General features: G+C 42.2%; 3 protein-coding genes across 5 annotated transcripts; 1 reads left to right on the top strand and 2 right to left on the bottom strand.

Annotated features, from left to right (window-relative positions):
• Positions 1-501: 501 nt before the first annotated feature.
• On the bottom strand, positions 502-4,175 carry LOC116219857. Of its 2 annotated transcripts, none has more exons than XM_031563883.2 (8): positions 3,634-4,175; positions 3,101-3,181; positions 2,885-2,956; positions 2,530-2,622; positions 2,225-2,350; positions 1,836-1,878; positions 1,686-1,743; positions 502-1,580 (listed from the first exon to the last, which is right to left on the bottom strand). In XM_031563883.2, exons 1-8 carry the CDS (start codon positions 3,766-3,768, stop codon positions 983-985), a joined length of 1,206 nt encoding a protein of 401 aa, XP_031419743.1. In that variant the 5' UTR covers positions 3,769-4,175; the 3' UTR covers positions 502-982. The 2 variants fall into 2 exon arrangements, with proteins under 2 accessions (XP_031419743.1, XP_031419742.1); XM_031563882.2 differs by having other exon boundaries at positions 2,885-2,962.
• Positions 4,176-8,711: 4,536 nt separating this feature from the next.
• On the bottom strand, positions 8,712-11,953 carry rps19bp1 (ribosomal protein S19 binding protein 1). The gene is made up of 4 exons (XM_012819975.3): positions 11,774-11,953; positions 10,370-10,540; positions 9,663-9,760; positions 8,712-9,480 (listed from the first exon to the last, which is right to left on the bottom strand). Exons 1-4 carry the CDS (start codon positions 11,826-11,828, stop codon positions 9,331-9,333), a joined length of 474 nt encoding a protein of 157 aa, XP_012675429.1. The 5' UTR covers positions 11,829-11,953; the 3' UTR covers positions 8,712-9,330.
• Positions 11,954-12,779: 826 nt separating this feature from the next.
• LOC105893545 (3-mercaptopyruvate sulfurtransferase) lies at positions 12,780-14,955 on the top strand. Of its 2 annotated transcripts, XM_031564075.2 has the most exons (3): positions 12,780-13,469; positions 13,988-14,064; positions 14,276-14,512. In XM_031564075.2, exons 1-3 carry the CDS (start codon positions 12,881-12,883, stop codon positions 14,366-14,368), a joined length of 759 nt encoding a protein of 252 aa, XP_031419935.1. In that variant the 5' UTR covers positions 12,780-12,880; the 3' UTR covers positions 14,369-14,512. The 2 variants fall into 2 exon arrangements, with proteins under 2 accessions (XP_031419935.1, XP_012675428.1); XM_012819974.3 differs by lacking the exon at positions 13,988-14,064 and having other exon boundaries at positions 12,787-13,469; positions 14,276-14,955.
• The last annotated feature ends 1,567 nt before the right edge of the window (positions 14,956-16,522 follow it).

Genomic DNA, 16,522 nt, shown 5'->3' on the forward strand with positions numbered 1-16,522 from the left:
CACTGCTGGCGTCAATATCATTTCACTTACAGAATTTACTTTTGCAGAGAACTCCTCTAATTCCATTCATATTGTTCCAATGTATGACATTTATAATAAAACCAATGTGACATTTCATGAATAGTTTTCTTATGCTGATGTTTCAATGAGTTTTGCATGGCAACTACTTTGGAAGATTCTGTCTGTATTTCCAAACCCTTCCTCTGTGACTTCATTGGTTTCGTCTAACCGATTTGACACTTTACTGGAGTTCTGGAAAAGTTTGGATTATCATTGGCAAAAGTGTCACCACATTTCACAACATGTCTTCTGTTGAGGCAGACATCTACCAGAAGAGGGACCAATCAGACGCCTTCGTCCGTTTGCATGTCCATTTCCTGTTCCTGTAGTGTCACTGCTGATGTCAGCCACCTTTTGCTTTTTCACTTTTGGGAAACAACTCATGGTGGATCATTTTTATTATATTGTGGATGGTGGATATTTAACAGATATTCAGTGTGCCATTTTCATCAGTTTTTTATTTGATTTTAAATGATTTGTAACCATAGAAGATTCACATCTGAAACAAGTAAAGACATCAGAACAAAATGTAAAACCAAATCTGTGAGGTGAATGGCAAATTCCCACCAACACAGTGTCATGTTTGCCTTTAATCATGGACGCAGTGTCATGTTTGTACTTTAATCACAGTGTCATGTTTGTCCTTTAATCGTAGGGTCATGTTTGTCCTTTAATCGCAGGGTCATGTTTATCCTTTAATCGCAGTGTCATGTTTGTCCTTTAATCGCAGTGTCATGTTTGTACTTTAATCACAGTGTCATGTTTGTCCTTTTAATCACAGTGTCATGTTTGTCCTTTAATCACTGCCGCATCTCTACCTGCTCCTCGGCAGCGCGCACTTTGTCTCTCATGTCCATCAGCCCGTCGAGCCCACTCTTCATCTGTTCGGCAAGCTCGCGGATCTTCTTGGCAAGCTTGGTCTCTAAGCCCTTTTTCTTTTCGGTTGTTTTTCGAAATAAATGTCCATGCCTGCCGTGAACCCGTCCAGTGCGTCGGAGGACAAAGCTGCAGGACGTAGATCAGAATTTCTGCCCAAGATCTGCGCTATCCTCGTCATCTTCACCACTTCCTCGTCCGCGCCCTGCAGGGTCAAGGGCTCGAACTTGCAGAGGCGCTCTATACCCATGTTGATAAACTGCAGGCAACCCTCCACGTCCTTCATCTGAGCTTTGTGCTCTTGCAGAATCTCTTCCACCTTCTTCCTCTCCTGGCTGCTGTACAACTTATCGGTCATGGCCGCCGACCCACCCTTGGCTCCCCCGACAGCGAATCCCACGCCGATGGCAGTGGCGGCCAGAGATAAGCCCAGGGTGACGGGGGCTAGGACTATGCCCGCCGCGGCTGCCATGCTACCTCCGGTGATTCCCGCCACCTTGGCTTTCTTGCTGGTCTGGTCGAGTTGGTCTGCGAGGCCATGGAGCTGGGTGATGTGGCTGTTAAAGAGCTGGCCCCGGTGGAAATGGAGGCACTCAAACAGCTGCAGAGCCAACCGGACCCGCTGGGCAACTGAGACAAGGGTTCTGGATTGTGGAAAGTAAGAGAACGCACTAGTTAGTGAATTTGGTTTCTTTGTTGGTTGTTTAAAACAGTACCAAAAAAAAAAAGATCTGAAGTTGTAAACATACTGTTGGTTCTGCTCTTGTACTTGGTGGTTTATGTCAGATTCATAAAGGTTTTCCCAGCCTGAAAGACACAGATACAAACAGCATTGAGGCATGGTTCATTAACCACACAAATAGGCATTCCACCAAGGCAGCGCTATTAAGAGGACTCACATTTGGTAGTACCCCACCACTCCATGAGCATGTCCAAGTCATTCTGAGAAAAAAACACACAAACATACAGCACAGTTCAAATAGAAGATACATACAGCATAGTTCAAATAGAAGAATCAAAGCAAATTCCCACTACATGGGCTATTTTAGAGGTCCTGTAAATAATTAAGATATTTAATGTAATGTATCCTCATGGTTTAAATAGGATATTTTTTTAGTTTATCCCTAGACGGCAGACGAGCCATTACAGCACAATATATGCACATATTTCAAAGACTACTTCTCTACATCACACCCTCGTAGTCCACGCCTACTTTGATCTCCTTTAAACATGAGCGTCTGTGTACCTGGTCCCAGGCGTGAAGGACCACTGAGATACCGTGACTTACCTTTGAGCTGGAGACGGTCCGCTGAGGCCCCCTGCTGGCCATGGGAAGGTGGCTCGGGAGAGACAGCTGAGGGCGCAGGCCTGACTTCTGGCTTGTGTCCGCATGGCTATCGCCGGGGTCACCTCTCTGAAACCCAGGAGAAGAGGAATACTGTAAGAGACGAGGACTGAGACTCGATCTTCTTAGTGTTGATTTTTATGCAGTTTCTGTACTCAGTAAATATTATGCAACACAAGGAGGACAGGAGGAAACTAGACTTGAGTACCTTGTGGTGTTCAGTGTGTGAGCGATCAGAGGAAGAGTACCTTGTAGTGTTCAGTGTGTGAGCGTTCAGAGGCAGCGTGTCGTATGGAAGCACTGCTTGGCGGAGGAGGACGGAAGGGCTTGAGTTTGCGAACCTGAGGGGGGTTGGTATAAGGGTTAGGGTTAGACCTGAGGAGGGTTGGTATAAGGTACATCTGTGTGACAGGGCTGACCATGTGTGCGTCTCCTAATCTACCTTTATCTATTATGGTTTTGTGTGTGTGTGTGTGTGTGTGTGTGTGTGTGTGTGTATAAGTGTAAAATAAAAATAAACATATATATATATATATACACATATTTACATAGACATGGCATTCACTATGCAGCTGATAATAAAATCCCTCTTCCATGTCTTACCGGGAGGTTGAGCTCGTCTGGATCAATATAAAGAGGTTCTTCAATATACAAACATTTCTCTGGTGGTTCTTGCTGGATCTATCAAGACAAAAACAGTCAGACAATCATCTCACATTTAAAATGTGACTCTTAAAGCAGAAAAAATGGGAAACAATCTTGTACACACACACACACACACACACACACACACACACACACACACACACACACACACACCTTTAATTCCTCCATACAGTTCTGTATGATGAGCCCTGTCTTGCTGTGATGATGTTCTGGAGACAGGGCAGGATTTTCCCCCTATGACCAGATTTCATTAAAAGAATAAGCTAAATAAGACACAATGGACAGATCAGAAAGTAAACAATATAATTTAAAGCATCTAGTCGTCCCCACTGACACTTCACATCTCTTTTGCATTATTAAAACGCACGTCTTGTTGATCAGATTTGGGACTTAGTGTCATCTTTGGAACAATTACTAAATTGCAAAAGTAATATAACATAACATAAAGTAACATAAACGAAAAAAGTGGTTTAAATGGTTTATTCACTTTCATTTAACTTTAAATGTGGCTCAGCTGAGGTTGAAAAGCTCAGGGCAGCTCACCCTGTGTGCCTCTGAACACATAGAGCAGAAGATTTGACCCTCAACCAAAGGTGACTTCAGTCATTACTAACGGCGGTTTCAAGGGGCATCCATATAAGCCCATGAGAACACAGTGAACAGTAAAAAATACCCCAAAATATCACCTGAGGTTCTATGTATTCGTACAGCTCCTCGTGGGGTTGTGTCTGGTCTGCACTCTCAGCCTGCCCTTGGGTGAGGCTCTGGGGCCTGGGTGAAGGTGGGGGAGGGGGGGCATGCTTGGGAGGGGGGGCATGCATGGGTTTCACTCTACCTCCGTGTTGAAGCTGCTGAGAGAGAGAAACAGTGGAACAGTAGTAATAAATGTGGATTGAACTGTGGGATTAAAGCCGCATGTTGCAGGATACCTTCCCTATTCTCCCAGCCTTCTTTGTGCCAGAAGTTCCGACCAAGGGGGAGAGCAGTTTTATTAAACACAATGTTATCCGCGCTAATATGCCATTCAAAACATGGAAGATAATGCGGAGTAGAAAATATCTGCTTCCAAAATACATGTATAAGATTTTCAGAGCAAACTGAAATCATGTAGACATCATTTTAAAACGTTTACCAGCCTGAAAATGAGGAGTGAGGAATGCCATAAGGAAGTTAATTAAATTACATTTTATTTATATAGCGCCAAAACAATCAAATTGACTCAAGGCGCTTTACAGAGCCCAGTGCCAGAACCCCCTTAGAGCAAGTACAATGGTGACAGGGGCAAGAAAACGACCTGTTAATCAGGAAAAAAAACCTTAAGCAGAACAGTGGGCCATCTGCGTCACCTGCAAATTGCATTCTTCAGCAAGTATCTGAACATCTGATCTGGTAGTACTAGTCCCTCAGCTTTGCTCGCCCTTTAACCAAAAACTTAAAATGTTCAAATTACACCAGACCTACATTGCAACATTGCAGTTAGATTTTTCTTAGCGTAACAGCAGATAACAAAACTATGTGGACTTACATTTTCCATTTATCCTGCGCATCAACAGATTAGAAAGTAAACAGTATTATTTAAAGCTTCTAGTCGTCCCCTGATTTGTTTGGTTGGGTTCTCATAGTGGTTATCAATTCTTCCTTGCTTCAATGGCAAGAGCGATTGAGTGAACATAGTAGTCAGCGTTCAAAGTTCAAGTTCAGAGTGCAAAGTCTTTTTTTGCTCCGTGACACAAACGTCTGGTGTGGTCGGTATACAAAACACATTACAAATAGGAATTATGAATCACTGAGACACACAATCTTATATTTTCAGATTTTCTATCATGTTTTTGATACTGTAGGTTTTAAAATTACAGTTACTGATAATGTAAGCCATACCCTTTCTTACAACACGCAGTTATATGAAATATTCTTATACCAAAAGAGAAACGTACAAATCAGTACAGTCTCACATTAAATGCAAGACACGAGAATAAGAGACGAAAAATAGTCTTGTCATCATCTACGGTGCCACAGATGGATCTTATCTCACATGTTTTATGTGAAAAACTAAATAATGCCATACCGGAGGTGTTAAGATGCAAGATGGATTCTCAAGCTCTTTTCCACACTCTCCGTGAGTGTCAGCCGAGTCTGCTGCCATCTGTTGCTTAATACACTGTGTGTACCTCTGAGCTAGACTATGTTACTTTTAAGTACTGACACGATATGGCCAGAGTATAGGCATAATCTCATTTACGAGTGATTTTTACAACCCAGATGGCAGATGAGTGCCATAAAGCAATAGTTTCACTTTGACTCTGTAAATCTTTGTGTGTGTGTGTGTGTGTGTGTGTGTGTGTGTGTGTGTGTGTGTGTGTGTGTGTGTGTGTGTGTGTGTGTGTGTGTGTGTGTGTGTGTGCATTTGTGTGAGTGTGTGTGTGTATGATCATTCTAGTGAGGAAGAACAGGGGAGGGCAGCCAGCAAAGCAGGGCAACGAAGGTCAGACAAGCATTAACGCCTTTTTCAGTACTGATCACAGAACAGTACAGAACAGCTATAGCACCAAAGATCTAAACATTGTTTATAATCAACTGCTTTTTCTGAAGGTGAGTCAGGAGGTAATACAAATAAATAAGTAAATCAATAACTTTACACCCCGGAGACGAGAAATACTCTTTTCTGATTGGCTGGCAGGTGTCCAATAATTCTCTATAACAGGACACCTATAAAGTAAATCCGGTTTAAAAAAAAGCTCTACAGTTCTAATCACCGTTCTATATCAATGCTCTGGAAACTTTGAATGGTAACTATAGTAACCATAGTAAATAATGGTTGATTGAAAAGCTTCCCATCCATAGAGGTAGTCAGGCAAGTGCAAATTAATGAACAAAGTAAACATATTCTCTCGTTTTACCAAGTGGTGTAAACGCTTTCCACGGTTAAATAACATGTTGTCTGGAGAGCCAAGCTAGCAAGCATAGAATCAGAGACGGCTAGCAAGCTAAAGCATACGTTTAAAAAAAATTGTGGAATCAACTGTAACCAGGCAAACTATCCAATCTTATCCTTGTCAGTGATTTTTTTGTCGGTGACACTACGGTACTACGAACTGAATAGATTGGCTTCTTTTTAAACATAACTTAATGTTTCCTGTTTGGGCTATACATGCATGCCTACATATATATGTGTGGTAACCGAGGTATACGCGGGACAACGGCCTTTGAGGTGTGTCGTTATACATAAATGAATGGACTTGGCGGAGGAAACTCCCCTGCGCTTCATGTTGTGGAGTTCTTTGCCCCTTATCTCGTCCATTCATTTCTTCAAACGGGACACCTCTGTTCATGTTAATCCTTGCTTAGGGCAGGGTGTGGCCCTAATTGAGGCATTTTTACAATTTGTGAGACAGAACAGAAAAAGGGTTCGGTTACTCGTGGCATTTTGTTCAATAAATTCGGTTTTTTTTAGAATAGAAACAGAATTATCAGTTTACAGCTATTAATATAATTAGTCATCAGTAAATGTGAGTATGTAAAACAGTTCTGTCACCTGGGGAGCAGTTTGTCCAGGCTGTGTCCTCATACAGGTCATCAAGCAGAACTGGCTCTGAGTCTGTCTCTTTCTGCTCCTGGGGAGATGGAAAAGATGTTAATTTATTTCATTTTCATTCATTTTCATTAACACACAATGTATAAACATATATCTGAAATCATGAATCCTCATTAGCTCATTTAAGAGCATCAAAATATGTTGTTAGGGTGTAATATAACACTGAAGATCTAGTCTAATCTATGTTTCATCCACTTCAGTGCTTCCTTGTTACTTCAAGGCCCCAACATTTGTGTTCTTCCTCCATTTTGTATAATAGCAGTCTAACTGCTCCAATTAATTCCTATGGGAAATTGGGAAAATCTATTTTTAGTTGGGAATTTGTTTTGTAACCCAGCAGGAAGCTTTTCACTTTTCATAGAAAATAATTAATTTGATAATGCTTTAATACTGATGAAATGAGAACTTCATTGTAATTTTGTACCATAAAAATCGGCCTGAGTTCTGTTTCCTTGTATAGTCGTGTGCCAGAGCCCTCTGAAACAGATCACTGTAGGAATATTCTACTCGGCAAGGGAGGAGGGGCGGGCTTCAGTCTGAGATTGACCTTCTGCAGGCGAGGCTCACAGAGGAGAGGCCAATAGTTAGCCATACTTAAGAGAGAAATGTCATAATGTCTTTAATTTGACCTAGACAGTAGTAGTCCAATGACTAAAGTAATGTAATTGTAAATGGCAATACCCAAATATGTTAATATATATGCATTGCTCCAGTGTTTCTGAATCTGTATTTGACCTCTAGACTTTCAAAGCAAACTGCTCTGAGGCGGGCTTACAGGAGGGGGAGCAGTGTCATCTGTGTTACTGTACAGATGCTCCTCATCTGGAATCATGTACAAAGGCTCCGCTGGGGCCAACTGGGGACACAAAGACAGGAAGTGGGAGGGGTGTTTAACAGTCACATCAGACACTTCAGATTTCTTTTTGCATTTTTGCAGATTTCTTTTGGACATCGTGTCATCTTTTGGAACAATTACTAAACTGCAAAAGTAAGGACAAGATGAGCGGAAAAGTGGTTTAAATGGTTTATTCACTTTCATTTAACTTTAAATGTGGCGCAGCTGAGGTTGAAAAGCTCAGGGCAGCTCACCCTGTGTGCCTCTGAACACATGGAGCAGAAGATTTGACCCTCAACCAATGGTGACTTCAGTCATTACTAACGGCGGTTTCAAGGGGCATCCATATAAGCCCATGAGAACACAGTGAACAGTAAAAAAACCTGAGGTTCTATGTATTCGTACAGCTCCTCGTGGGGTTGTGTCTGGTCTGCACTCTCAGCCTGCCCTTGGGCGAGACTCTGGGGCCTGGGTGAAGGTGGGGGAGGGGGGCATGCTTGGGTTTCACTCTACCTCTGTGTTGAGGTTGCTGACAGAAGGAAAGAAACTGCACAGTGGAACAATAGTAATACATGTGGATTGAACTGTGGGATTAAAGCGGGAAGTTGCAGGATACTTTCCTAATTTTCCTAGCCTTCTATAAACCAGAAGTTCTGACCAAGGGGGAGAGCAGTTTTATTAAACACTATGTCATCCAAAACATGGCAGATTATTTGGAGTAGAAAATATCTGCTTCCAAAATACATCTATAAGATTTTCAAAGCATTATGTATACATAATGTAGACATGATTTTAAAACGTTTACCAGCCTGAAAATGAGGAATGCCATAACGAAGTGAATGACTTGCTATGGTACGTCACTTGCGAATGGCACTCTAACACCCACTACTAATCTTCAGTAAGTATCTGAATATCTGATCTGGTAGTACTAGTCCCTCAGCTGGGCTCGCCTTTTGACAAAAACCTTCAGATTACACCAGATCTACATCGTATCATTGCAGTTAGACCTTAGCGTAACAGCAGATAGCAAAACTATGTGGACTTACATTTGCCATTTATCCTGCGCCTCAACTTACACTGGCTAGTGTCTGGTTTCCAGAACAATTCTGAGCAATTCCAGAGCAATTCTGTACCTTATATCTGATACTCTGAACAGAAGTGAGAGGAACAGTAAATGCAATCCAAGATTGAAACTGCAGAGCTCAAATCAAACATTCTTTCTGCAGAGTAAAGCAGCTCCCTGAAAACAAACATGCAGCAAGCACTCAGACCAGTTTATCCAGGCATTCTCAGTCTGCTGATTGGGGAATCAGAAAGAACTGAAAGCAGTGAATGGGTTTCGATTGTGACCTTTTTTATTAATTATTTAGTTCTCTGCCAACTAAAGAGACAAACAGGTCAAGATCCTGTCACATTCCCTTCTTCCAAGCAAATATCAAGAAATCAATAGGAAATAAGGAGTCATTACAACCATTTTAATTCTGTTATAATAGAAAAACTAAAGATCAAAAGCCACATGGTGACAACATGTTCTGAAAACAAATACAACAAAAACGTTTGCCAGCCATGAGGACACTGAAATTATAATTGAAATTAAAATAAGCTTATACAATAATGAAAGCACTCATACAATAATGAAAGCACTCATACAATAATGAAAGCACTCATACAGGTTCAGCAATTGTCTGTGCCGTTTGTGAATTCACACAGTTTGTTTTCACCGCATCCCTCCAGGCAGCTCCATCTTCCAAGTCCATCAGTGACTGCAACATGACATTCCTGTTTTTCAGGAAAGCCAAAAACAACAACTCAAGAAATATGGTCATTACACTTTGAGCAACGTGGTTCCATGACTTGACACCCACGCTGTCGTCAACAAACAATTCCCATGCCGGGGGAGCCCTATGAGAGGTGGAGGTTTCACATCGGATGTTCATGAGCTTCCAGAGTCTGTTCTCAGTTTTTACCCTCCACGATTTGACCGAAGTATTCCTTCTGGAATTCCAGGAATTGATCCTCTGTGAAGAACGATTTCTCTTCTGTTGGCTTGTCAACTGGTTGGTCTGGTTGAAATCTCGACTGTCGACCAGAATTCTGATTGATGATCTGGAAAAGAGCAGCTCATTGATCACTCACAATCACTACCACCAACAACAGCCTACTGTCAGTCAACTGCACTGCAGGCTTTCATTGTTCATCTCATCAGCAGACTACATATCAAATAGATTACAACTTTTATTACAACATTTGATGAAATGTTTTCATATTTCATTTCATGCTTGTTATACCTTCTGGGTTGTACTCTGATTTGTGCTTGAGCTTGTTCCAAGAAAGTACTGCAGGTTGGAGCTGAGCTGGCTTTTGGTCTGTTTCTTCCTATACTCCTCTGAAAGGAGGACCAAGTGACAGACAGACAGACAGACAGACAGACAGACAGACAGACAGACAGACAGACAGACAGACAGACAGACAGACAGACAGACAGACAGACAGACAGACAGACACACACACACACACACACACACACACACACACACGGGAGAACAGGACGTCACTTGTCAGACATGAACTTCATGAGCATAACCGTCTGTGTATCAATGTACCACATATCAAACCTCTGTCAAACTAATTATATAAAGAGCACAATATCACCCAAAGCCCCTCAATTGTCAAAACTGTTCTCCATCATTGTGAAGGACAAGAGGAGAATATACAGTTAGCTTTCGGTGAACCCCTTGATAATACAGCATATTGTCGTTTTCCATTGTTTGTCAATGAAGACACTCTAACAGAGCCGGCACCAGCTCATCTTTCAAACATGACAAAAAACGAGGGCCCATTATATTCTACACATGTAAGCAACCATGCTGAGGCCTTCCCTGAGTTCAGAACAGACCTTAAGAAGACTATTTATGTGACGCTTTCCCAACAATAGCACAGAATCAGACATGTTTTAAACCCTTTTCTATGGTTTATCTATACTTCACAGGCTTACCGATAGAAGACTTGACGTGCTTGTCTTTCACTGTGGCCTTGCTCTTAGCTGATCCCCGGTGGCCCTGCAGTCGTTTGAGCTGCTTCCTCACTCCTTGCTTGTTAGAGCTGATCAGATCTTTCGCAGACTTTACTACTTTTCTCTTCTTGGGTTTTGGCCCGCTGTTAGCAACTGTGAAGAAAGACAGCAATTAGAAACACGTATCCTTCTATACATGTTGAACAGCCTGGGGAGGAACAGCCTATTCACAGCAAATGTGACTGGATCTGTGCGCCAAAGCAAGATAGTGACACTCGCACAATATCACACAAGTTTGCTCTGCATTTTACAACACCATGTCAGTCATCAGTTTAGCTGTAGTTTATCATAACACTGGGTGACACACACATTTTATGGATCTCAAAATGACTTTAAGATGAGTATGTCTGACACAGTTTCATTGGTGGAGGCATAAAGTCATCATTACCACTTTCTGAAATGACACAGCATACATAATAACATTACACTTTCAATCACAAAATAACTGGTTTCATCCAACCAATACAGCCTGTCTTTTAGCTTTACTTATTTGACCATTTCTGGAGAGGGGGTTGAAGCTCAAACTGGTAATTCTTGTGAGCACTGGCACCCTATACTTGGACTGGTTGGTACACTTAGGTGGCGCTCCAGGCTCTGATACTTACAGTGCCTCTGGCACCTTGTACTGACTGCTGGAGCGTCTCACTAGGGGGGAGCTCCACAGTCTGTTCAGTGGTCACTGACCGGTCAGTAGCACCATCAATTAATAAAACTTAAAGTGGTCAGTGACCCTACAGGGACATTGGCACTTGCCTTAAAACAAATATTAGTATTATCAGGATGTTACTTGATTTTTTTTTACCCATTTTACACATTTACATTTTTGTAGTTGGTTTGGTTAAAGTGTACTTTCTATGTTACAGTGAGAAGTGAAATCTGTTTTACTAGTTTCTTCACAGAACAGTCTAACTACTATGCTTTCCATCTTCCCCTGCTCTACATACCTGATTGAGCCCCTCAGTGGCACTGATGATTAGCTATTCAAGTGCGTTCAACTAACCAAGAGCCTTTTATTTATAGTGTTTTCAATAAGGTGTACTGCAAGTAACACGTGTTGGAGACCTTCAATATCTCTCTACCATCCAAGGTTCTCAGATCTGCTCCTTGAGAAGCCCTAGCCTCACTGTGGACCGTATATCAGTCTCGATTCAAGAACAGCGGCACATTTAGTGAGTCCTCAAATGCAGAGCTAATGTCTAACTACAACTATATTCGCATACTTTTAAAAGCAACACAACAGGACACTCTCCCAACATACTTTCGACTTCACACTCGCTAACCAGCTAGCTAGCTAGTTACATATCTAACTCTAAAAACAGGCTATACCTTTTAAGTCTTCGCTTAGTAGCTCCAGTCCTCTCCGTACCATTGACGCTGACATTGTGTATGAATTATCTTAAATTATAAGTTTAAAGGTAAGCCCCAAATAGGTCATATGTGATTCAGATGAAATAGCGTTAGCTGCCTCCAGCCTACTGATTCCATCAACATGTGATGTGACACCAACTTCCGTTTTGCCAAGGTGTTTCAAAGAAAAAGGTCCTAAGACTGACGAGTATAATCGTCATGGTTCCATAGTCCCAACCATGGGTACGCTACCAATTCCATGGTTTGCGGCATTCCAACACAGCTGAAAGTGACAGATGAGTATAGTGCTTGAATGACAGGTGGGGTGTCTGGCGTATTTTATGACTAATTTCATAGAATTGGACATATGAATTGGATGAAGCTCATCTGAGAAGCAATCTTGCAGCCTCACCTGCAAACCTCCAGTATGCCATCTAGTGTTTTACCACAGTAAAACCACTGATTCATCGAAGCCCAGTCAGAAAGTAGGCTATGTTAATTGATCTGAGCATATTTACAAACAATAAAGGTAACATTTTGTGTATGAGAGGTTTGATTAACTGTTGTTAGGAAAGCATGAATCTGGCTATGCCATGGGATACCCTCACCTCAGGGTGTCTGCATGTATTGATCTGAGCAGGAGTCGAATTGGTTAAATCAAAATCTATACTAATCTCATTATGTTTTATTAAGCCGTTTATTGTGCTGTATTCAATGCTTACATTATAGATGGCTAAGAATAGGCTCATTCGTTAATATAATAGCACAGGGGTGCCTTGCTCTGGACCAGCTGTCTTTTAAACCCACGTAAATTTAGTAAAATACATTTTAATCGTTTACATAGCCTATAGGCTAGTATAGACTAATACTGGCGGTCAAAAAAAATATGGCTTGAACGAAAGCTTTAAAGTCATATAGCACAAACCACGTGGAACTCAGACATGGGACTCAAGAGCCTACAAACATGGGAACGCCCCTCGACTTCCAGCTGAATCTACAGGCGGAGAAGTGGGCGAGGACTTTCCCCGGCATATACATGTGGCTCGACGGATTGTCAGCCTTTTACAATGTGCACAGAGACTTGCCATGGCCCTCCAAACTAAGGCACTGGTGTCGGGAAGGTGGCTTGCAGATGCCATCAAAGGCAATCGGATTGGACCTAACCTGCGCGTACTGGACGCTTCTTGGTACTTGCCAAAACTTTCGCGTAATGCCAAGAAGGATTTCAAAAAGACGCACATTCATGGCGCACACTTTTTTGATATAGACCACTGCAGTGACAGAAACACTCCTCTTGATCATATGCTCCCCCCTGTTCGAAGGCTTGCGGAATATGCCGGAGAACTGGGTATTGGCAATGACACGCATGTAGTAATTTATGATGCCAGCGAGTTTGGAGCTTTCTCTGCACCGCGCGTCTGGTGGATGTTCCGAGTGTTTGGCCACAATTCTGTGTCAGTCCTCGACGGTGGTCTCAAAAAATGGTTAAACGAGGGACATCCTGTCACTGACGTCAAGTCGAAAGCGGAACCATCTGAGTTTCGACCAACTCTTAACCGGTCATGGGTGAAAACATACGAGGACGTGCTAAAAAATATTGACACAAAAGAATTCCAGGTGGTGGACGCTCGACCTGCAGGGAGATTCCGTGGGGTTGACTCCGAGCCGAGAGATAGTAAGTGCATTCAGATTTAAACCGTCAGGCTAGAAAACTTTTTTGAAGTGAATTCCATACCCTGAAATGCCCAATAACTTTTTTTGTGATGCTTTAGGACTGGTTAAACTAACCTGTGCACTGTAGAAAGTTATTTTTGCATTGCTGCTATGACAGTTGTAGCCTACTGTAGATTACCCTCAAGATTGTCAGGACACGTTTTGAAAATGATTGTCATCATGTTTCACAAGAGTGTGTCTGTAGAAACCAGAATTGTCAGTACAACCAGTATATAATGGATCTTAAGAGGTTGTATGCAACTGACTTCCTCATTTGTTCTTTGTTGACACAAGCTGATGAGGCTGGGCCATTGATCACATCACAGGTTAAAGCTTAACCACTGAATTTTGTGGTCATTCCTGACCAACTCTGCTGATGTAGGCCATGAACTCAGTGATCAGTCATCAGTGATCAGAGTGTCTAAGGAACTTGCATAGACTGATAATTTGATTGTCTCCTGATTGTTTGACCTTATCTAGATAAGACTTTGACTACCTGCACTTTTCTTCGTTTGGTCCCTCCCACTCTATCCCGATTGCAGCCATTGGATAACCAGGTGTTGTTTGTGCTGTACTCTTTAAGTTGTACTGTACCTGGTGCCAAGGTCTGTTAACATTAAGTGGTTCTGGTTTTAAGTTATAGGCCACAACAAATATAATACACATTGTCTCTCTCTCTCTCTCTCTCTCTTTTTATGTGTCTCTCTCTCTCTCTCTCTCTCTCTCTCTCTCTTTTTATGTGTCTCTCTCTCTCTCTCTCTCTGACAGACACTGAACCCGGACACATCCCGGGCTCCATCAGCATGCCCTTCACTTCCTTCTGGGGCCCCTCAGGTGAGCTGCTGCCCCCCCACCAGCTGAAGGACCTGTTCGGGAGGGCCGGGGTGGACCTCGGCCGGCCCGTCTGTGTGACCTGTGGCTCGGCTGTCACGGCCTGCCACGTGGCGCTGGCCGCCCACCAGTGCGGCCACCCCGGCGTGACCGTCTACGACGGAGCCTGGTCCGAGTGGTATGCCAGAGCGGCCCCGGAAAACGTGATCTCCGAAGGTCGAGGGAAGCACAGATGATCTTTGGGGGAAAAAGTCAGCATGGATCAAAGCCATTTGTGTTGTCAGAGCCCCTGTGGTGCTGTGTTAGATTGACACAGTGGAGAACTCATTTGGATCATGCAGGAGCAGCACATCTCGCACAGTCTTATGTTTTTCCATTTGATCTGGAGATGTTTTCTCTGTCACAGCAGGATATTAAGTATTAGTCTTGTAGGTACAGTCACCGGAGAGCCAGCCTGACATTCTTCAGGCTAATTCATTTAATTGTCAGATGAATGCTAGTTGAGGACAACTTTGATAAATGGTTCATTGTTCAAGATACATTATGTTCATGGGTTTGAATTGCTGTAAAGTGCTTCCGAAAAAGATTAAACAATGCATTACACGTGAAAAAAAAAACATGGGTATCTTTCTTCTAATGAAAACTTCAGCTCTTCAACCCGGTCTTTGGACTGTTGTCAGCTAGGACTATGACGCGGGTCTCATCACTAAGTCATGGCACACAGTGAACTTTGAACTTTGGTCTGTAAACCCGTGGGCACAGCAAGCACATACAGACCTTAGTACAGCTCACTTAGCTCACCTGTCTTGTCATCTCTTACACTCTGTATTTCTCCTGTTCATTTCATACTGTGCTTCTATCTATAGATAGAACATTGTATGAGGAAATTGAGTAGGATTAGAGTTGGATTGGGATTTCACATACGTACAAGGGCTACATGTCTTAAGTTTGTTTGAGTAAGCATCTGCCAGATGAGTACACTTAGGCTTGCCTGATACAATATGGTGTTGGAGTAACGCAAAAGCAAATGTTTATTTGTGTACTGAGTCCGTCGTGGAGTGTCCTGCCTTCTGTGAGAATACAGAGACTAGCTGCTGGTAGATCATCAGATAATGAAATGCTCTCTATCGCTCTCTACAAGAGGACTCTCACCGCAGGCTGTCTCAAATAGATATGAGCGGTCAAACTTGAAGCACCCATATGTTCGTAAGCAAAAGACACACTTGTCCATTCAGTCATGTTTTGGTAACTGGTAGATCATGTGAAAGTTATAGTGTAGGGCTTAAAGTACCAACACAAATATAATTCATATGTTAGAAAATCTTGTACATTTGCATGTCTTGTATATTGTGTAAGGATGATACAGAAGCATGGAAATTGTCTTGGTGTTGCCTGGTTCATTCCACTGAATATGCAACTATTTCTTGCCTTTATATAGTCCAGTGACTAAAACGTAATTCTTGTACAGGCACTGAGATTTACATACTCCTAATTTATAAACTTCTAGGTGAAAATGTAGTTTTGTGGGATTTATGCTTTTATTTTCATTTTAGGTCCAGGGCAGGACATTTTTTTTAAAAGTTTTCTTTTAATCTAATCCAATATTTGAATCTGTCTTCAGAATTTAGTGTTGTAAGGCTAGAAACATTTCCGATACATTTTTTATATATATATTGATACACTATGTATCAATATATATATAATTAGGTATGCACAGTGTGGGCAAATGTGTCTGATGGTATAATTTAAGGGCAGCGCTTTAGTACTTTTGAAGCATTGGCCTATGCTGTCCAGAAGGGGGTGGCGTATCTCCACCACTTGTAAATTGGGTGTCCATCCAACTAAATTGCATATTTTAAATGCATTTGTGAAATCTCAACAAATGCCGATTTGATGCGAATAAACCCGTTCCCGTTTTTTTTTACAACTGACAGTTAAATGCGTCTCTTATCCAGATTGTATCTAGATATGATATCGTTGTAACCAGAACACATTTACACCAGGTAGGCTATTAATATGCGTCTCCAGTGTCCACACTCAGATCCGCTTGAAATCCTATCGCTGTGTCCAGCTGTTGCTGTATGTGGATTGACAACGCAAGCTGCATTTACACTTGTGTTCAACGTGGACACGGTGCGACCCTGACCACCATCTGGTTTGGCCGATCGGATCACAATCCGTCCT

Source organism: Clupea harengus, chromosome 26, assembly GCF_900700415.2.
Source record: "Clupea harengus chromosome 26, Ch_v2.0.2, whole genome shotgun sequence".
Classification (NCBI taxonomy): Eukaryota; Metazoa; Chordata; class Actinopteri; order Clupeiformes; family Clupeidae; genus Clupea; species Clupea harengus.

Coding starts and splice junctions, on each gene's coding strand:
- LOC105893545 (XM_012819974.3), top strand. CDS start 12,881: ATGGCCCTCCAAACTAAGGCACTGGTGTCGGGAAGGTGGCTTGCAGAT. Junction 13,470..14,275: donor TGACTCCGAGCCGAGAGATA/GTAAGTGCATTC, acceptor TCTCTCTGACAG/ACACTGAACCCGGACACATC.
- LOC116219857 (XM_031563882.2), bottom strand. CDS start 3,768: ATGCATGCCCCCCCTCCCAAGCATGCCCCCCCTCCCCCACCTTCACCC. Junction 1,744..1,835: donor GTGGTGGGGTACTACCAAAT/GTGAGTCCTCTT, acceptor TGTGTCTTTCAG/GCTGGGAAAACCTTTATGAA. Junction 1,581..1,685: donor GTACAAGAGCAGAACCAACA/GTATGTTTACAA, acceptor TCCACAATCCAG/AACCCTTGTCTCAGTTGCCC.
- rps19bp1 (XM_012819975.3), bottom strand. CDS start 11,828: ATGTCAGCGTCAATGGTACGGAGAGGACTGGAGCTACTAAGCGAAGAC. Junction 9,761..10,369: donor GCACGTCAAGTCTTCTATCG/GTAAGCCTGTGA, acceptor TCCTCCTTTCAG/AGGAGTATAGGAAGAAACAG. Junction 9,481..9,662: donor ATCAGAGTACAACCCAGAAG/GTATAACAAGCA, acceptor GCTCTTTTCCAG/ATCATCAATCAGAATTCTGG.